The sequence below is a fragment of the Crinia signifera genome, chromosome 1 (genome assembly GCF_055691185.1).
Source record: "Crinia signifera chromosome 1, ASM5569118v1, whole genome shotgun sequence".
Lineage (NCBI taxonomy): Eukaryota > Metazoa > Chordata > Amphibia > Anura > Myobatrachidae > Crinia > Crinia signifera.
The window spans coordinates 371,234,734-371,256,500 of NC_139217.1; the positions used below are offsets into that span (position 1 = coordinate 371,234,734).

At 43.9% G+C, this 21,767-nt stretch overlaps 1 protein-coding gene across 1 annotated transcript in view; it reads right to left on the reverse strand.

Annotated features, from left to right (window-relative positions):
* Positions 1-466: 466 nt before the first annotated feature.
* Positions 467-21,767, reverse strand: part of DNAH10 (dynein axonemal heavy chain 10) — a 156,841-nt gene continuing 135,540 nt past the window's right edge. The window contains exons 70-79 of the mRNA XM_083150976.1: positions 11,630-11,830; positions 11,253-11,462; positions 9,405-9,500; positions 8,508-8,679; positions 7,341-7,472; positions 5,105-5,316; positions 4,404-4,571; positions 3,351-3,531; positions 1,786-1,931; positions 467-733 (exon numbers count right to left, since the gene is read on the reverse strand). Of these exons, the coding sequence (XP_083007102.1) occupies positions 587-733; positions 1,786-1,931; positions 3,351-3,531; positions 4,404-4,571; positions 5,105-5,316; positions 7,341-7,472; positions 8,508-8,679; positions 9,405-9,500; positions 11,253-11,462; positions 11,630-11,830 (1,665 nt within the window). The 3' untranslated portion in view covers positions 467-586. The remainder of the gene's footprint in view (positions 734-1,785; positions 1,932-3,350; positions 3,532-4,403; positions 4,572-5,104; positions 5,317-7,340; positions 7,473-8,507; positions 8,680-9,404; positions 9,501-11,252; positions 11,463-11,629; positions 11,831-21,767) is intronic.

Below are 21,767 nucleotides of genomic sequence, written 5' to 3' on the forward strand. Positions count from 1 at the left end.
TATCTTTCTTTATCATCATTTAATTCAGTCAGAATTTTGCTTCAAAAAGTAAAACTGTGACTTCTTTCTCTAAAATGCCAGAGACTGCCCAGCACAGGGCAAGGCCGCCCAGCATGCCTGGTCACTCCCCATGATATCACATTATATTCGCATTTCTATGGTACTCCTATACCTGCGGACGTAGCTGCCGCGAACCACCCCAAAAGCTGTCCAGACTGCTCCCACCCAACACAGCTTCTCCGCAGTTTGAGCCTTTGCGCATCAGTGCTGCGGCAGGCATGCATGCGCACTTGTGCAAGAATGTCCTAATAGGCCAAGCTGAATTAGGCCTGATGAACAAGTATTTGATGTATCCCATTTTCACTATAGCATTTCTCATCTTCTCTATGTACATAGGGTTTATTGTTTAATACGGGGGTTTGAATGAATGTTGAAAGCCATATTAATGAAAGCAATCATTGGACAAGCACCATTTATTTCAATGTTTATCTTACATATATCTAAATATATAAACATTTAACATGAAAAATATATCATCTGTTATTGTGACAATTGGTAATAAGGGCACATGCTGCTCTGTGGTAATCTAATCGGAGTTGAGCGTGAGGCACACTCCTTGCAGCACCCAGTGTGAAATGTGCTTCGTTGTGTAGAGATCAGCCTCAAACACCAAACCAACTCCCATTGCATTCCTCCGCATAGATGTAGTGTAGACGGGCGTCTTCAATGTGTTCTGGAGAATATAAAACAGCCAGAAAAGCTACATGAAGCTTCTACCTTTAATATATACAGATATTCAGAACATTTTATATACATAAAAGATGATTAATTACTGTACATACAATTCTCTTTAACCATACACCTTAGACACCCAGTTCCTAGTCACGGCACCTGTTCTATCATAAGCCTGGATACACCAGATCTCTCCTCTCATACGCCATTACAACCCTCATGAATTATGTAAGGGAAGAACATGCTTTTTGGCAACATATGGTGTAGTCAGTAGATAACGACATCTTTCCTACGTGTCAAACAAGATAACAGTTTCCACAACAAAACATTTGGAAACTTCAAAAGCTTCTCTTACAGCTATGCATTAATAGAACAAGTAATACTGACCTCCGACATTAAGGTCCAAGGTGGCCAAGTAATATGCAGGTAGTTGATTGTGACCATTGATGAGCATTGCTAAGCTCTGCTTTAAGTTTTGTAAATGTGTATATAGGGCTTAATTCAGGTTGGATCGTATATGTTAAGTTGCTCACAGCAGCTCAGCATATGTGATCCATAGCAATGCAAATGCATAAATGATCCAACCTGAATCAGTTGTTTTTCTATATTCAGCATGTTGGAATGTACTATTGCTTTAGAACAGGGGTGGCCAAACCTGTCATAGAGATCTACCAACAGTTGCGGTTTAAAAGGCAACCTGTCGAGCTATAGTAAGAATGAATGCAGCATTCGTTGACAGTTAGCAATGACTACAGCTGTGCACCAGCTACAGTAGGTTATTTGGAAAACGTGGACCGTTGGTTTGGCCAACTCTGCTTTAGAAGGACTCTAACATCGGTGGTCATTGTAGATCTACCAGCCAGACCACATGCATAGAATAATCTGCAAATAACAATATTATTTAAAGGTAATGAACATTCAAAGTTATTTAGTGTCCTTTGACAAGTACATAATCCATGTTAACCCATATGTCACTAGCCATATACATTCTCAGGGATCTATTGTAAAAACAAGGTTCGATTTGGCCAACAATTATTCCTTCTGGTGACTTACCTGTAATTTGAGACGATGAGCTTCAATTGGGATAACCTTCAATACAGGAAGCTCCACGACAAGGACTTTGGGTTTGCTTTTAATTAAACATGATTTCTCTATGTCCCAGTCAGCTCCCTCCAAATACAGGCCAGAAATGAAGCATCCTGCACAGAAGTTATGAGGAGATAGAATTCATGTTGCGTGCACAAATGACTGCAGTAAAGGCAGCATAAACTTAGAGAAAAGCAAATGAGGCACACATTTTGGACTTTAATTGTATATTCAAGTGCATGATGAGAAAGTAGCAAAATTAAAACCTTTATTTTGTGCTGTAAAATATGTTCTCACTTACTATGAATAGTAAATTTACTAAAAGGTCCATTTTAAATAGATCTAAATCGATGTTGTGTTTGTTGACATTTTAAAAAACTGATAAAATGTGCAGTTTAGCAATTGATTTCCAATTGATAACCTTTATCAAATTAACTCCTTAGAGTGAAATAGCCTATTAATTACATGTAATAACCCTGTTGCTGAAGGGCTCTTTTTCTGGGATTGAATATGACCAGCCAATGAGGAGGTATGACACATAAACACCACACTTTCAGAGTTTACATTTAGTTTAACAGAAATACATATGATATTATGAAGGACATATATATATAATGGGCCTAACTTGTCCTTTGTACCAAAGTGTTTAAAGGCACCTATTGTCTACACGCATCTGTCCCTATTTTGTGTGGGTAACAGCTGCAGTATGGTATATGACTGTGTGCTGGACATAATGTTATATTCGGTACTAAAGCTGAATCAGATCGATCAGTCCTATGACTCCACACAATGCATACTTGCCTACCCTCCCAGAATGGCCGGTAGGTTCCCGAAAATCTGGTCCGCTTCCCGGAAAGGTAGGCAAGTCCTCCGGAATCCCCTCAGTCTCCTGCAAATACCCCTCGGAGTGGGTACGGAGGGACCCGATGACACGAATCGCATCATCAGGCCCTGCCCCCCCACTGTGAAATGTCTGTAATACTGGCAATTCACAGCAAGGGGTGTGGCCACGATGATGCAATCGCAATGACCACATCCAAACAGGTTAAGTAGATTAGCCCTGCCCCTTCCACAGGACAGCCGCCATCCCCGCCCTCTTCTTCTTCTAGCTAGCTTTGCAGCCCTCTCCCGGAAAAGGACAGCCCAAAAGTAGGCAACCCTGACACAATGTAGATGTCATAAGTTGGGTATTAAATGACAATGCAAATGATGCCATGTCATCAAGAATTTACAAACAATATTGTACAGTGGTCACATTAAGGAGCAATCCTGTCATTGTCATTATAGTCATGATTGAGCATCATGTACAAACGGCAGAGGGGCTCACTAAAGATTCATGGGAGCGTGCACTGTTAACCATATAATGCATAAACACTAGACGATATGCACAAAAACATCATTATAGATGGTCGTTATTGAGCATATTGATTAAAATATCTAATGTATACCCAGCTATACACAAATAAATACTTTTGCTTCAGTACATATGGCTAAAGTTCCTGTAAAATAATGAACACATTACAAATACACACCCTGTCCTGGTCTCTCTGTGACCTCATCAGCTGTATGAAATTTGGTAACCTGAGTGTACAGGGTGGAACGGTCAAGTGGCCATCCATTCTTCCTGCATGTAGCTTGGACAAGAGCAGTCAGATAGGACTCCGGAATATGTAACCCTGACAGCCACATGACGTTTGGCTCACTGTCATTCACCTGAAACAATAAATGAATGTATCAATTTAGGGCAATTTATATAAACATGTCATATTTCTATGCTGACTCTACATCATTAACTCACTTTGTATATGGGAACACCAGATGACACAAACTATAGGTCTAACATCACCTTTCTCCAGCCTCTAACACCAGAACTGAATCCAATAGACACAGATGCGCCCTACCAGTGGACTGTAGGCATCTGCACTGTAGCATGTTGAACAGCAACATAATTAATGTTGCTGATATAAATCAGTGGGGCTGTGGTTAATAGATTAAAACTTTATCTTATCCCTTTCACACAGCACCTCAAACCCGGGTAATTGACAGGTTGCTGACATGTCGACCCGGGTCAAGTTGCTGTGTGAAAGCACTAAAGCTTATAACCTGGGTCGTCCAACCTGGCAATTCGACCTGGGTTATAAGAAGGTTTAAACCTGGGTCGTTCTCTGTATAATGGGCCACCCAGGTTTAACGTGAAAATGGCGGACCCAGGTCCGACCCAGTATAGCAATATAAAAGTCATTGCATAATATGCTGGTAATATATGCATAAAGGATAATAATATCATAGCATAAATATTGAAGCCATAATTGTATTATTTCAGAAAGTAGCTAGAGCAATTATTCACAACTGAGAGGCAGACTCAATAATCCATTGTGAGCATTTGGCGGCTTCATAGGGTGTTTATTTGACCTGATTTCTGCTTGCAGCCTATGAACATGCCAGCAGAAATCAGCCTATCATAATTGTGCTTATAAGCGCAGGCTGAGCTGCCAATGACAGAGCGCATCTATTTGAATCTGGTAAGATTTAATTGAAAAGAATTCCAAGAGTACAAAAAGGATGCGACTAGTCTTGTATCTTACCCATGATGTGTATTGATTGTAACGTCTTCTGAAGTGAATCATCCAGTTTCCCAATGACTTTAAAGTATCAGGAGCCAGTCTGCGCCATATGTTAGGAATCTGCCCATTGAAAAGCGCTCGAGCCACTTCATCTAACTCATTGCTCATTCCAACTTCCCCAGCCAAAGCCTGCAGATAACAGAGTAGGAAGTAGTAACCAACAGAGGTGGATCAGCTCAGCACAACAGAGGTTTATTTTCACTAGCTAAATACACTACAAGTACAAAGATATACTGTAGGGCCTGACAGTGTGACTCCCCTGGGACATTTGGGCTTCTACAAACGGTGGCTCACTATGAAGCACCCAGAATCTCTTTGTGTTTACTTGCCATATTGTCACAATACAAGGGGCAAATGGCATGGCTGAGCTGATGAATCACATACTGTATGACTTACACACATAACTGCCTTTGATGTTGCTTTATCACAGTACACACGGAAGCATCAATTATAAATGTGATAGTGAGGGCTATGATGTATTAAAATAATTCTGTTTAATGTTAAACCCCTTTACTGTTAGGTAAAACAGGGACAGCAATGGGAAATGACAATGGCAATTACACTGCTCAATATAAAAGCTATTAATCCATATACAGTACAGGGCTATACGGTATGGGACAGCATGACACAGACTCTCTCTGACCGCTCTTTCTCTGAATCACCTTCTGAAGTTCAGCCAGGGACCTGGACATGCGGATGATCAGATTGTTAAACCTCTCCAATTCCTGCAGTAACACCACAGTGGTGGGGGATATTTCCAACCCCAAGTTCTTTCTAATTTGATCCAGATCAAATATTTGGGGCAGCTTGTTCTCAATGTCCTTTGCCACTTGGCCGATGTACTCATCTCTGCTTATACCCGTGCCTGATTCTCCTGGGGTGATAGTAAGGCAAAACATTTACGTTTATACAAATGGTGTGATGATATTATCCTTTGTTTATATGGCACCACAAAGGGGTCCGCAGGTACAAAAACAGAAACAGTATGGACAAAGCAATAAAGAAACTCACAGTACAGAACATTGTCCATGTCTTGCATGACATAGACACTGATTATAAACATTACTGCATCGGCCGTATAACACAGATGTGTTCTCACTCATCCAGCCTCAATACGCCATGTAGCTCAGGATGAGTGAGTCACCAAGTCTCGTGCCACTCTGCTAAAGTCTGGCATCTTTCTTGATGAACATGCATCTTAGTCGCAGCACAATGTGACTAAGACACACAAGAAGACTGCGCTGATTAATTTGATATATGGCACATAGTAGTAGTAGTAGTAGTACGTTTATTTATAAGGCGCCGCAAAGTGTCCGCAGCGCCGTACATAGCAAAAAAAAAAAAATTACAAGGTAACGTACAGGGTGTGTTGAAAGATACAGTATAAATAGGGGTATAGCTGGTAGGACTAAAATCAGCATCAGTTCAGAAGTAGGTGTCAAATTTGTCAAGGAGACTGAAGATGAAGTAGAGGAAGGGAAGAACAGGACAGGAGCACAGGTGAGGTAATGAGGTAGGGTGAGTACGAGAGGAAGGAGGGCCCTGCTCATAAGAGTTAACATACTAAAAATAGGTGGGTGGACGAACGAAATACAATAGGATAAGTAGGAACGGAGGGGAACGGAGGCAGGATAGGAGGATCAAAAGAGGTTAGGAGGAGGGATAGGCTAGTCGAAAAAAGTGGGTTTTGAGGGAGCGCTTGAAGGAGGTAAGGGAATCAGATAGCCTGATGGGTGGCGGGAGGTTGTTCCAGTGCAGGGGGGCAGCGCGAGAGAAATCTTGGACACGGGAGTGGGAGGAGGTGATTAGGTGAGAGGTCAGTCGGCGGTCAGCGATGGAGCGAAGAGGACGGGAGGGAGTGTGGATAGAGATCAGTGAAGAGAGGTAGGGAGCTGTGGAGGAGGAGAGAGCCACATCTACGTAACTGGGCATGCCAAGGAGAGATGCCAGAGAAGCTAGATCAATGTCATTTCATGACAAATTTGCTTTCGTTATTTTGATAAATAAAACAAGTTCTGTTCACAAGACATATCTTTTTTTCCAGATTAACTCTTGTAATATTGGACCTAATTCAGACCTGATTGCACTGCTGCAAATTCGCAGGCTGGGTGATTATCGACAGCGCATGCGTACGGCCCATAGTAGGCATGCATGAGACCTTCCTGAAAAATATTCCTGACAATTTTCTTTATTACTGGCCATACACAATTTGATTGACAGGAAGCCGCCATTTGTTTGTGGTAACTGGGCATTTTCTGGGAGTGTCAGGGAAAATGCAGGCATGCCCAGGCATCTGAGGGAAAGCTGTGTGATGTCAGTTACGGCCCCGAACAGCCTGTTTCTATCGCAGCCGCCGAGTAAGTCCTGGGCTACATACAGACTGCGCACAGTGGAAAATCATTGGATTGTGAGCGGTTGTGAATGGACTGCAGCTATTGGCCGATCCAGCTGATTTCATAAAGCCCTGCTAAGCAATTTACAGGCTTGCACGGGGCGTGATGTCACTCTGGCGGAGCGGCGTATAGCTGATCACAGGGCTATAAAACTTAGCAGCCCAGCAATCAGGTCTGAATTAGGCCCATAGTTCATTAAAATTAACCATACTGACACATATATAAAGTAAAGCACATGTGTAATGTTTAAAGGTTTGAGGCACCAACATCTAAGGAAACTTGTCACTCTCTTTTATGTCATGTCCACGCTCCCCCCCCCCCCACGTCCACCCCCATTTACTCATCTGCCAGTTAAATAAGGTAGCTCACATATCTAATAATAAATTCTCATCATTTCCAGAATATCCCAATACATGGATATAGCAATTAATACATAATGTGAATGTAAACGTGTGTGTGTGTGTGTGTGTGTGTGTGTGTGTGTGTGTATTCAAAGTGCAGGCACCTGTTTGTGGCTGGAGCTCCAGGAGGTGAGACCACATATCGCGAGCTGCCTGTGTGTAGTATCCAATTTCAGCATTAGAATGGAGGCCAAACACCTGAGGGGTGTTAGCAAGCGGAAGTGATTCTATCTCCTCTGTTGAAAAAGTAATATTAAATAAAAGCAATCTTTAAATACTGTGCAAACAATACAATGTAATGGTTTAACATATACATTTCAGTTTCTTAGAATGTGGGTTACCGCTTTGTTCTCCTATACACAATAAGGGCATTATTCAATGAAGATTTTTGGCACGTGCAGCGAATCCTGTTTAGGATTCGCTGCACATTCGCCGTTTCCAGAGGGCTGGAGCATTCGCTGCCAGCCCTCCCTGTCGCCCTATTCAACGTTGCAGGGGCTCACTGCCCCTGACGGTGAATTTTAACCCCTGCGGCGAACGCCGGAGGATGCCGGGGGACGGCGGCAGGCAGGGAGATGGAAGTCTCCCTGCCTGCCCCAGAATGTATGTGGGGTGGAAGGAGGGCTCCCCGGGACACAGGCAGCACAAGCTGCCCCCCGGGAGAGCTGGCAAGGGACTCGGGAAGGGAGCCGCTGCACTGCTCCCGCTCGGGCATAATGAGCGGGAGCAGTGATATGAATATCTAATGAGCGTCTCTCTGCTCTCGGCCCCCTGCTGGCTGTTATGTGTAAAAAAAAAAATTTTTTTATATATATTCATGAAAAAAAATAGCATGCCCCTTCACCGAAAAAAATTACTGATTGTTTTTGAATCAAATTTAAAAAAAAAAAAAACTTTATTTTAAAAGTTCAAATTCCAGTTCACCATAAAAAGATGGCGATTGCTACACGGTGAAGCATGGCGAACATGACCTTGAAATTAATTCGCCATCTGATCATTGAATAGACTCATAGCGAATCACGGCGAATGACAGTGAAAAAACCCTTTGAAAAACCACAGTGAATTGCGGCGACTATCAGACGGCAAATTGGCCGTCATTCACTGTTTGCCGTCAGCAAATAGTGCACGATGAATAGGGCAAATCAGTTTTTCAGCAAAAAGATTCGCCTTACAGCACGAAAATAGCACACATTCGCCTTAGAACATGGCGAATCAGCGTCATTGAATACTGCCCTAACTGTGCCCAAACACGTGAATGATGTAGACCTTACCAACATAGTCGTCTTTTTGGTTTCCACTTGGAATTTTGTAATCAACCTCCTCATTTTTATAGAAATGGAACAGCTGGAATGTGTCAAATATAAAGTCACCCAAATACTCGTCCATGTAGGTGGTGAGGATACGACGGTCAAAGCTGTCAATTGCCCGTCCCCCATACATCACCTACAGAGGTGCAGAGAACAATTATTAATAATTACTTTGTGGGGAGGCCGATACCTCCAAAACATTCAATGTTTATAAAATCTAAAGTAAACCATATAATAATGATCAAAACAACTGTGTCTGACTTGTTACCTATACACAGTAACGTAGCTCATAAAGCTCTCTGTGTGTAGGCCGTTGTTGCAGTGACCTTTCACATAACAGCCCCTTCATTCTATTCCTGTATAGTTTCTAGTAGTATCTAGCAGGGGCCTGCACACAGATGTATTTACTTAAAATATGAAGCAGTAGGCAGACACTTCTGTGACATGACAATATGGAGGGAAGTCTGCTGTTCTGATGAAAGCGCCATCCGTTTGGCTGGGGTTGGGGAAAACGTTGGCTCAGTGTGTAAAGCACTGTTTTAGTTGGTCAGACATGTTGGATGGCTGGTCAGGTGGTCTGAAAGTCTTGTTCATGTCACAAACAGCCTAGAAATGAATTGCTCCTATAAAGATAGATGAAAATGAACTCATCCACTATAGACATTATGGCTCATCCAATATTCCTCGGAAGTAACCATGAATTGTAATCTACAGTATGTTTGGGATGTTACTGTATTAATAAGATGCTAGAACACCTTATTCTTTGTGACTTACAGTAAGATGCATGTAGAAACTTCTGTTTCATATTGGAGTTTGTAGAAGCCAAGGACAATATGGGAAATAGTAAAAAGAGAAACAAACCTCTCCAATTAGGTACTTGAGGCTTCCCCATGGTATCCTGGTATCATGCTGGGTGTAGGCTTTGGTCAGATATGTATGTAATATCTCCATGCACACCTGGGCACAAACAATAAAATCAGAATGATGACACTGAAAATGCAACTAGTGCAACATGATATGGACAAGAAAATCACATACAGTATTAAGTTCATTAGAACAGTAACAATCTAAACAAGCATTAAATAAAATATCCCATGTTCTGTACAGTAAGTGTACATCCATATTCACCTTAGAGATCTGCACCTACAGTATTTGAGGGAATCTTTATTACATGCGTAACAATCAGGAGTTTGAGTCTTTGTTCCATTACTGTGGAGTTTGTCTTTTTCTCAATAGACTTAGCCATATCATATGTTAGAAAGCAGTCCCTACATAGCTCTGCTTCTGGACTTTCCTCTTAATGTATGATTGCAAGCACCTGTGTTGAACAGGTTAATTGATAAGAAAGGTGTTTCACCACAGGTGATGGCAATCATACATCAAGAGGGAAGTCCTGGGCAGAGCAATGTGTCCCTCCTGCAGAGGGTCATGTTGGGAGGTATGAATAGGCTCTCACTGTTAACTGGGTAACACCCTGAACACTGACCCTCTAGTCTTATGTAAATATGTCATGCTGCAATACATCTCATTCTTGCACGTTGGCACAATGTGAAGCACGTGGGCACACCACAAGCTGTATTTAGATAGGAACATCTATATATGCCTTGCGTTTCTAAGCGGTTTCAGGTGTCTACATACACATCCTATAAATAATGGAAGATTTGCATATAAGCAAGGACATTGCTGTGTGCTGAGCAATCATGCTGAGTGTTCTAGCATCGCTCAGAATGCTTCAGAATCGCTAGGTGTGAAGTATGCAGTCGATATACCGTATATACTCGAGTATAATTCGACCTGATTATAAGCCGAGGCACAGCCGAGGCACCTAATTTTACAACAAAAAAACTGGGAAAACTTATTTACTCAAGTGGGACCCTCACTTGAGTATAAGCCGAGGGGGGGGGGGTTCAGCTTAAAAAATGTTCTGAAAAAGTAGGCTTATACTCCAGTATATATGGTTTATGCTACAAATGTATGTACAGTCTCTTACAGAGTTAGTACGGGGTTCCAAACATTTCTAACCAAAATCTGTCTAGGATTAGGGAGATGTCCTTGCTAAGAAACCATTTCAAAATTGGCCATATAAGTGGGAGACCATACAATACCGGGCCACTGAATATATGTGTACTTTATCGCTGCATGGCAGAGTTCACTATGCTGACATTCATAATGTCAACACCAGAATGTGGAATATTATGAGGCCAGCTAAATGTTGACATGGAAATAACAATAGTTCTAGGGTCGACATTAGGCTGAAAACTGCTTGTCTGCATTTACTATGCCTATATGTTGAGGACATGTTGACCAAGTCGAATTATGAAGGTCAGCTTGGGGAATGCTGACAAGATATCCCGAACCTCACAGCATGAGGATAGCATTACAGACAGGGCACTGTTATAATGGTATACATAACTAATCACTGTAACGCTGCCTTGCAGTATGAATATATAAATTAAGGCTGATCTAGCAGGTTTATTTGTAGACTCAGGGGTAGATTTATTAAGCTTGTGAAGTGATAAAGTGTCTGTTTTTTTTCACCGGCCAATCAGCTCCTACCTGTAACTTCACAGTTAGGAGCTGATTGGCCGGTGATAAAAAGAAAACACTTTATCACTTCACCAAGCTTGATTAATCTGCCCCTCAGTCACCACTTTTACTTCCTAAAGATGTTGGAAAGTACAGACAGAAAGTAATGCCAAATGACCATACCTGGAAATCAGACTCATTGAAATCATAAGACACATTCCAGCCAATCTTCCCAAACTTCCTTCTCTCCTGCACCACCGCATGGAAGAAGGTCAGGACATAGACCAAGGTTTTGAATGCAGGATGCTGACATGCATCAAGAGCTTCATGGGTGATCTTGAAGTATGTTGCTCTCATGTTCAACTTCAGCCCATTAGGAGGTTCTGTAACAACCTGCAGAGCACACGTATAAACTGTTTATAGGTACAGGACTTCCAGATAAGCATCAACAGGATAAAACAGCATCAGGTCCTTATTATATTCAGGGGGTCCCTGGACAGTTAGTATTGATATGACTTTCTGTTTTCAGCTGTTTAATCCTTTCGGGGGAGTATATTTACCTTGAGGGATTTCTGTAAAATTCCAATAGGGAAGTCTTTGGTGGGATCTGTAGTGAGCCACAGGCGGAAGTCTGGGTGTGGTTTCCTTATCATCTCCAATGCTTTTTCTAAATCTTTCAGCCACTTCACCAGAAGGTGGCAGTTCTGTAACATGAGCCACTGTCCACGAGATACAGCTATCTCCAGGAGCTGAAGGGCAACCTATCACAACCAATGTTACATATTATTGTTACTACAGTTGTTATTATTAATTTGTATAGTGCCACATATATAAGTATGGTGTCACGGTGCTCTGATGTGCAAAGATGAAATCAGAGCACACATATTGGGATGTAAAGGTATACAAAGATATATAGGGTGAGAACATAAAAAAGAGTAGTGATGTCCATCTGTTATAGGCAGTTTAAAATGAATAGCTATATAACAGATATACTGTATGTCAGAAATGGATTTACAAGAATTAAACCTAGACTGGATGTATACACACCCAGGGCCGGCTCTACCATTAGGCAGCTGCCTAGGGCGCCAGGATCTGGGGGGGGGGGGGCGCCACCAAGTCTGCCTATCAAAAAATCCAGGATGTCCATGAGGATCTTTGTTGTATTTAATGGAGGTGGCTGCTGTGGAACTTCTAAGACATCACCTACATACTTTCCTACATTTCTGCCCCCTCCTCCTCCGACATTACTGCCCCCTCCTCCTTACTCTATTATGGATGGCAAAGGGAGGCCTCCAGGGAAAGCAGGGGACTTTCCCACCTTCCTGAGGGCTGGGTGGACCACCCAATTTTTGGGAGCCTGCCTGCCATTCTGGAAAGTGGGTATTGGTGGCAGTATTGGGGGTGGGGGAGGGGCAGTTTGTCAGTCTCAGGACTTGCATTTCAAAGGGCTCTTGAACAGTTTGCAGTTAACTAGTCATCAACACTAATGTTTATTAAAAAGTCTTTTTTTTAAAAGGAGGTGTAAAAAAAAGAATAAATTGAGGTTGAACATCATCTGTGCACATGAATAGGTCAGTCATATATTCCTGTCTGGCTGCCAGGATTAACCCTTTGAGTGCCAATGTATCTACTGAAAATGCCAGCATTGCTCACAGTTGTTATACAAATTCAAAGAAAAAAAGTTACATTAAAAAAAAGATTATATTTCCTATATAAAGGTAAACCTTACAGGTCATTGGGCAGGATGTACTAAGGGAAAAATGCGGTAAAACTCCAGTTTTCGAAGTGTTTACCGCATTTTCAAATGTACTAAGACCTGTAATGACTACAGCTGTGCACCAGGTGGCAGGGTATCGCCACCTGGTGCACAGCTGTAGTCATTACTAACTGTCACATTTTCAAACATGTGCTGCATTTATTCCTACTATAGACCCACAGGTTGCCTGAAACATGAACTGGTGGTAGATCTTTGGTAGACCGGATTGGCCACCCCTGGGTGTATGAGGCTTTAGACCAGGGGTGGCCAAACCTGTAATCAAGATCTACCAACAGTTCATGTTTTTCAGGCAATGACAGGCCGGACGCCTGGCCAGTTTCTTGAATTTGTCCCAGTGAACTCCACGGCAGTGGCAAACAGCGTGTGCACACGCTGTAGGAAAACCAGAAGAAGACCGCCGAGAAGGAAGAACCAACGGAGGCGAGTACGGATGGGGGAAAGCAGAAACAGTGTGCTGAGGGGCCTGTAAGGTGGTGAACAGTCACCGCGACGGGTCATAACAAACCCAGTGCTCTCTGCAAGCTACTGGAGAGACTGGTCTACTCTCGCCTCACAAACTTTCTTAACTCTAACACCCTATTAGACGCGCTTCAGTTAGGCTTTCGCTCTCAACACTCCACTGAGACAGCTTTGACTAAAGTGGTGAATGATCTGGTAACTGCTAAGTCTAAAGGCTATTACTCACTACTTATTCTTCTAGATCTTTCTGCTGCGTTTGACAATCTGTCGATTTGTCGATCACACTCTTCTCTTACAAACACTACACTCCCTAGGTCTTAATGATAAAGGGATTTTTGTAAGAACTTACCGTTCGAATCCCTTTCTCTGATATGGTCCTGGTGACACAGCTTCACATTGGTGACACAGCTTCACATTGGGATGTAGGAGGGTCCGCAGGAGCCAGGCACCTATCCTAAAGCTTTTGGAGGGTAGGCTCCTCCCCTACTGCATCCCAGATTCCTCAGTTCAATCTTTCAAAGCCACTGGAATACATTAACTCAGTACAAACAACTGCACATATTATATGCACAATTTTAAATTTAACTTTTCAACCAATTATAACATGAAACATCATGAACACTGGCATACTTACTGAGCGTAAGGGAGGGATCGCTGTGTCACCAGGACCATATCAGAGAAAGGGATTCGAACGGTAAGTTCTTACAAAAATCCCTTTTTCTCTTTCAATGGTCCTGGTGACACAGCTTCACATTGGGACGTTCCAGAGCCGGTCCTTTTGGGTGGGTACGCACAGGTCTGCAGTATTCATCACTGCTCGCCCGAATGATGCGTCCACCGACGCGAACTCATGGAACCTATCGAATTTGGCAAAATTATGAACAGATGACCAAGTGGCAGCGCTGCAAACCTGCTCAGCTGTTGCCCCATGTCGAACCGCCCAAGAGGTGGCAACCGACCTGGTGGTATGCGCATTAATCCTGGCCGGTACAGGCCTACCAACTTTAGTATATGCAAACGCAATAACAGAGCGCAACCACCTAGCAATGGTCTGCTTTTTTAGAAGCAGGCCAACTAAGTTTGTGTATGTCATACAAAACCAGTAAAGTATCAGTCTTTCTGACACTCTTAACTCTGTCCACATAAACGCGCAAGACGCGCACAACATCCAAATTCCTCAATTTGTCCCTTTTCCTAACAACCCTCTGGGGGTTGAAACACAGGCAGAACAATCTCCTGATTTAGAAGAAAAGCAGAGACTACTTTTGGTAAAAATCTAGGGGTACTGTCCGAAAGGCAGCCCTATCATCATGACATATAAGGGAGGAATACTTGTAGCACAAAGCAATCAACTCCGATATTTTTTTTTTTTTTTTTTTTTTTCTGCTGACGCCACCGCCAACAAAAATACCAGCTTCCCTGAAAGGAAACTAAGGTCAACCGACCTTAACGGCTCAAAAGGCGCCTCTTTAAGGTACTCCAGAGCCAGAGATAATTCCCCTGGTGCTACTGGTTGGTTGTAGGGAGGTTTCAATAGATAAACCCCCTGCAGGAAGGTCTGTACTTCTGGTTCTAACGCAATCCTTCTTTGGAAAGAAAAATTGACACGGTCGAGATATGTACTCTGAGTGACTGAAGGCCTAACCCAGAGGAAAGGCCCTCCTGTAAAAAACTCCAACAATTTAGCCATTTTAAATCTCGATGTGCGTGACCTCTGTCTTACACACCACCAAATATAGGTCTTCCAGGCCCCAATATAATTTACAGAAGACACTGACTTTCTGTCTTTCCTCATTGTGTTAACCACCGCCTCTGAGAATCCTATATTCCTCAAAATGGCGTTTTCAACAGTCAGACCGTCAAAATTAATCGAGCTGAATCCAGCTGGTTGAACGGTCCTTGTTTTAGAAGGTCTGACCTCAGAGGTAGACGCCACGAGTCCACAGAGAATCTCTGAAGCCTCGAGTACCAGGATCTCCCTGGCCAATCTGGGGCCACTAAAATTACTGGAATTGTCTGGGCCTGTATTGTTTTCAACTCTCTTGCCAGCATTGGAACTGGCGGAAAATCATAAAGAAGATTCCCCTCCCAGGGGATAGTCATGGCATCCACTGCTTCTGCCAGTGGATCCCACATCCTGTCATACAACCTGGGTACCTGATGGATGAACCTGTATGCCTTCAGGTCCCTCTCCGGGGTTTCCCCCTTATTGTAATCTAGTGGAATACTTGTGGATTCAGCCTCCATTTTCCTTCCATCAGTTTCTCCCTGCTCAGGAAGTCGGCCTCTATATTCTCCACTCCTGGTATGAAGATTGCTGATAATGCTAGAACATTCTGTTCCGCCCACAAGAAGATTCGGGACACCTCCCACATGGCCAGATTGCTGTGTGTGCCTCCCTGGTGATTCAGATATGCCACAGCTGTGACGTTGTCGGTCTGAATGCCTAAAAGGGAGCTCTTGTAATCTTTTCTCCCGCCAGAGAAAACCTCTTCCACACAGCCCTCAGTTCCAAGATGTTGATCAGTAAGGCAGACTGTAAAGTATCAGTCTTTCTGCTCTAAAGTGCACAAGCCCTGCAGACGCAGGTCCATGACTACTGCCCCTCATCCTCTGAGACTGGCGTCGGTAGTTTTGACTACCAACCAGCTCCAGGACTGCAGGGACCGACTCCCCCGAAGGGAATCCACCTCCATCCACCATTTTAGGAAGGATCGAGTTTCTGAAAACAACACCATTTGTTCTGACCTCATGGTCTGAGTGTTCCCTGTCCACTGGGACACTCTAGAGTGGAACCTGGCGAACTGTAACGTCTCGAAAGACGCCACCATCTTCCCCAGCAGTTTGAGGCACCTCCATACTGCTGTGCTCTGAGACCCTAGGATCTCTTGTACCAAGGCAGCCAGATCCCTGGCCTATGCCTCTGGTAGAAACACCCAATGCAACTGGGTATCCAGACCAATCCCCAAGAATTGGAGTCTCTGTGACGGCACCAACTGAGACTTTTGTAAGTTTAAAAAACCAGCCGTGAGCCTGCCAAAAACCCAATGGCTTTTGCCCAGTGACTCTTCAACATGTCTGCTGACTCCGCTCTGAACAGCAGGTCGTCCAAATATGGGATCACAGTGTTTCCCCTCAGTCGAAGCACAGCCGCCATTACAGACATTATCTTGGTGAATACCCTTGACGCTGTGGCCAGGCCGAAGTGCAACACCTGGAATTGCAAGTGCATGGTCTCCTATCTCAATAGAACCTGATGTCCTGGGTGAACAGGAACATGAAGGTATGCGTCCTGGACATCCATGAACGCCAAAAATTCTCCCTGGTCCAGGCTACACAGCACTGACCGTAGAGACTCCATTTTGAAATGGTCTACCCACAAATGGATAATTAACGACTTTAAATTGAGAATCGGTCTGAAAGACCCTTCTGGTTTGGACACCCGACACAGAGTGGGATAAAAGCCTTTTTTCCATTCCGCTCTGGGGACCGGGATCACCACACCCTTCTCTAAAAGAGAATGAGCCGCTCCCAAGGGAGCTGTACGGAGCCGAGCCCCTTTTGGTATTGGCGTGGGAATGAATCTTCTTGGAAGAAGACCCTTGAAGGGAATTCTGTAACCCTGGGTTATAATTTCTAACACCCAAGAATCCCGGTCTAACAATGCCCATGCGTCTTTGAACAGTGTCAGATGTCCCCCCATCTTGACCACCGCCGGGCAAAACCCTTGGCAGTCATGCAGACGGTTTGTCCTCTCCTTTGTGTTTGGTTTCTTATGAAAGGAACCAAATTTAGACTTTAGGACCTTTCCCCTGAAGGGCTGTCCTCAGAAAGACGCACCTCCTCTAAGGGAGGGCCGCAAGGCTGGCCTGAAAGCAGAAAGCCTTGATGTCTGCTTGGCTGCAGGGACTGGCAGGACAGTACTTTTGCCACCTGTGGCCTGCTAATAATCTCTTTCAGTTCAGAAGGAAGTAACAGCTTTCCTTTAAAAGCTATTGTCTCTAAGGCTTTCTTAGACACATTATCTGCCTCCCAAGCCTTAAGCCAGATCACTCTCCTGGCATTTACAGACACTGTGGAAACTCTGGCAGCCATTTTGAGAGCTTCCTCTCAGACTCCAATACATGCTCTGCAGCCGTTTTTAAGCTTCTCTGCAAGCAATAACACACAAGGGTCAGCGTGTAAAATAGTGCACAAATTTTTGGCCCACACGATCATGGCCTTAGAGACCCAGGCTGAAATCCTCAGAGGGCGTAGGGTGTATCCCACCCCTTAAAATAATGCTTTGAGGCTACCCTCCAGCTTTTAGTCTGCGGGGTCCTTAAACGCTGCTACCCCTTGTACTGGTAGCACAGTGGCTCCACCTGAGGTCTTGATACACGTGTCACAGAAGCATCTACCACTGGGACTTTTTTCCAGAGGTCAGCATGCACCTCAGGCATGGGGTACAGGCTTAGAAATCTTTTAAGTATCTGAAGCCTTTTATCAGGGGTTTTTCAGGCCCCTTAGCAGGGAGATATCAGATTCTTTACGCTGTCTCATAAAAAACAACCTTTGCAGGAGTTTATCCTTCACAGACAAATTTAATGCCTGTTTAACAGCAGTAATAAAATCCTCTACCCCTGAGGCTGAGGACTCTTCAGAAATATCACCCTGGTTTGCTCTGTGTACTCTCCTACCTCATCAGCAGCTAATAATGGCCCTGAATAAGACCTTTTAGGGGTCCCCACAGAATAACCATAAAACTTGTGCAACAAGTAATTTAAACCTGCTGATTCCCATAGCAGTATCCTGCATGACCTGTAATCAGTCAGGATCTGTCTGGGTCCGAGGCACAGAGCTAGGGGACTGCTGAGAGAATGGCAATGGTCTAGGGAAGTTACCAGCCATCACTCTGCCTGTCCAGTAATGCTCCAAGGCATTTTTAGACCTGCCTAGGGCTTGGCCCATGCAAGTTCCGATGTACTACCCTCTGGAGTTCACTCCCCATGGGTTTCACAGCAGCGCATATAAATACATAAGCCCCCCTCAGGGACAATTCTCAGTGTACAACCACTGCAAGCGCTCAATGCATTTTAGGCTCCCTCCCCCAAGACCACAGGCTGTTGCTCAGACCTGATGTTCTCAATAACACGGTCACAGCATTAAATGTACATACATTATATACAGTGTACTCAGTCACTTAGCTTTCTGTAGTCTTCAGAATGGGGAAAGCGAAGCCCAGGAAATCCAATCACTCTGTCAGGATCTGTAAGCCAGCTCAGCTCCGCTGCAAGCGTTCTGAATGGCGCCAAAACAGAGTGAGGGAAGGGATCAAGTCCCTGCTGCTGCGGGGTCTGTGACTTTTGGCGCCAACTACCCCCAGACAGCCGCTCCCATTGTAGGATCTCCTTGTTCCAGTATCTCCCCCTCAGCTGGGGACCACTCGGAACATGCCTGTAACAACACTGCTGTCCTCTCATATCAGGAGCTCAGTGTGTAAGCTCCGCATAAAATGGCCGCCGCCATCACGGAGCGCCTGTCCCCCATGATCCCCACCTAGCGTGAAGCCGGTTTCAGAGCGCTCCGGAGCCCAGGCAGCTTCTTAAAAGAAGCTGTAAGCGCTGCACAGGGAGGCCAGACAGCGTCTCCCATGTGCACAGTGAGCTGACAGGACGCGCTTCTGTCAGCTCCTGCTGCGCTAGCAGTGTGAAGATTCACTAATGAGAATCCTCACACTGTGCCTACCTAGCTAGTGTAAAAGTTAATAAAATAATAAAAACCCTAACTAGCTCTACTCCTTCGGCTGCTCCGGCAGCCCTTTAGAATAGCACCCACTCCAGTGGGCACCTAACACGAACTGAGGAATCTGGGATGCAGTAGGGGAGGAGCCTACCCTCCAAAAGCTTTAGGATAGGTGCCTGGCTCCTGCGGACCCTCCTACATCCCAATGTGAAGCTGTGTCACCAATGTGAAGCTGTGTCACCAGGACCATTGAAAGAGAAACAGCCCTTTCCTGGTTCACATCTTACCGATCTGATTGCTCTTTCAGTGTTCACTTCTCTGACTCTACTTCTTCTTCATTACCTCTGTCAGTCAGAGTTACGCAAGCAGATCTGAAGATAAATCTGCATGTTTATTTTCTAAACTGCATGAAAAAAATAAACTTTGCAGAAAAAACAAATATTTTAAAAATAATAGAAAAAATAGTTCACTCACAAAGGGGTCCGATGGAAGTGGTGCGCTAAATGCATCCTAGCGCTATACATCCAGGATATGAAGGGTGGATTTTTAAAACCACCTGCCTCTTCTGTTTAACAGGTAAATGTTATAGGTTGCTCCTGCCGCAATTTGTACTCCACGACTCTCTGCTATCTCCCGCAGCTGTGGTCCCAGCTTGTAGGTAGAGAGAAAGTCTGTCTAGTACTGACATACAATGCCGGCTCCGTTGTGCGGCTCCGTTTGCGGCTCCTGTTCTGGGGGGTGGTTGGAAGGTAGAAAAAAAGTGACCACGTTCACCTGGCCAACGCGTTTCAATCCGCAACGGGATCTTTGTCAAGGCTCTCCCGTTGCGGATTGAAACGCGTTGGCCAGGTGAACGTGGTCACTTTTTTTCTACCTTCCAACCACCCCCCAGAACAGGAGCCGCAAACGGAGCCGCACAACGGAGCCGGCATTGTATGTCAGTACTAGACAGACTTTCTCTCTACCTACAAGCTGGGACCACAGCTGCGGGAGATAGCAGAGAGTCGTGGAGTACAAATTGCGGCAGGAGCAACCTATAACATTTACCTGTTAAACAGAAGCGGCAGGTGGTTTTAAAAATCCACCCTTCATATCCTGGATGTATAGCGCTAGGATGCATTTAGCGCACCACTTCCATCGGACCCCTTTGTGAGTGAACTATTTTTTCTATTATTTTTAAAATATTTGTTTTTTCTGCAAAGTTTATTTTTTTCATGCAGTTTAGAAAATAAACCTTTTTAAATAAATATATTGGAACTTGTATACATCTGACCATAAGCGCCTGTGTTAAAACTTCTCCAACCCCCCCTCTTTCATCCATGATATTGGCTGGCCGATTGAACCAGCTGGAGATTTCTCAGGCTGCTAGGTGAGAGGCGCATTTGAAAAATCACACACCATCCCTTTTGGCATAAATCTGCATGTGTATGGCCACCTTTAGGTCCTCTGATTTCTCAATCTATACTTCCTCTCTTGGCAAAATAATCAGCTCTTTTGGATTTCAGTATCACTTATATGCGGATGATACTCAAATCTATCTATCAACCCCAGAGTTGTCACCAGTGGTTTTGGGTCGAGTCTCTGAAAGTCTCTCTGCCATCTCATCTTGGATGTCTTCTCGCCAACTCAAACTCAATATTTCCAAAACGGAATTACTTATATTCCCGCCAACTAAGAACAGCTACCATCCTGATATCTTTATCGCTGTTGAAAACTAGACAATCTACCCTACCCCACAAGCTTGTTGCTTAGGGGTCATCCACGACTCTGAACTGTCCTTTCTTCCCCACATTCAATCTGTCTCCAAATCATGTTACATGCATCTAAAAAACATATCCAAAATACGACTGTATCTCACGCAAGACACTACTAAATCTCGTATCCATGCACTCATTATATCCTGCATTGATTATTGCAATAGTCTCCTAAATGGTCTTCCCAAGAACAGACTCGCTCCACTGCAATCCATTTTAAATGCTGCTGCTAGGCTGATCTTCCTTGCAAGACACTCATCGTCTGCTGATCCAGTCTGCCAGTCCCTCCATTGGTTACCTGTATCTTACCGTATTCAATATAAAACACTTCTACTCGCATTAACCGAACTGCACCAGCATATATCTCTTTACTTATCACAAAATATCTCCCATCTCGACCACTCCGCTTTACACAAGATCTGCGTCTCTCTTCTGCACAGATCACTAGCTCCCATTCACTATTACAGGACTTTCATCGGGCTGCTCCCATCCTATGGAACGCCCTTCCATGCACAATAAGACTCTACACTAGCCTCCAAACTTTCAAGTGTTCCCTGAAAACTCACCTCTTCAGGCAAGCCTGTCATATTTAAGTTCTACATGCATAACCCTCTGAGGCACTTATGTATTATATTGCTTCCCTTCTGGACTTGTAACTGTGGGACTGCTGTGCTATTACTGATGCCTGTCCTTGTGTTTCCCTCCTATATCCCTATAGATTGTAAGCTTGAAGCAGGGCTCTCTAACCTCCAAGTCTGTCTGTTGTTACCCAGCTTGTTTTATCATTGTCTACAATTGTAAAACGCAACGGAATCTGCTGCGCTATATAAGAAACTGTAAATAAATAAACATATAAATATAGAAACTCTGAGACTAATTAGCAAAATCTGAAGCTAATTAGGGACACTGCAGAACAATTTGTACATGTATATAGGATTGAAATATTAAATAGCATTTTAGTTTTCATTCATTTTTATATATACC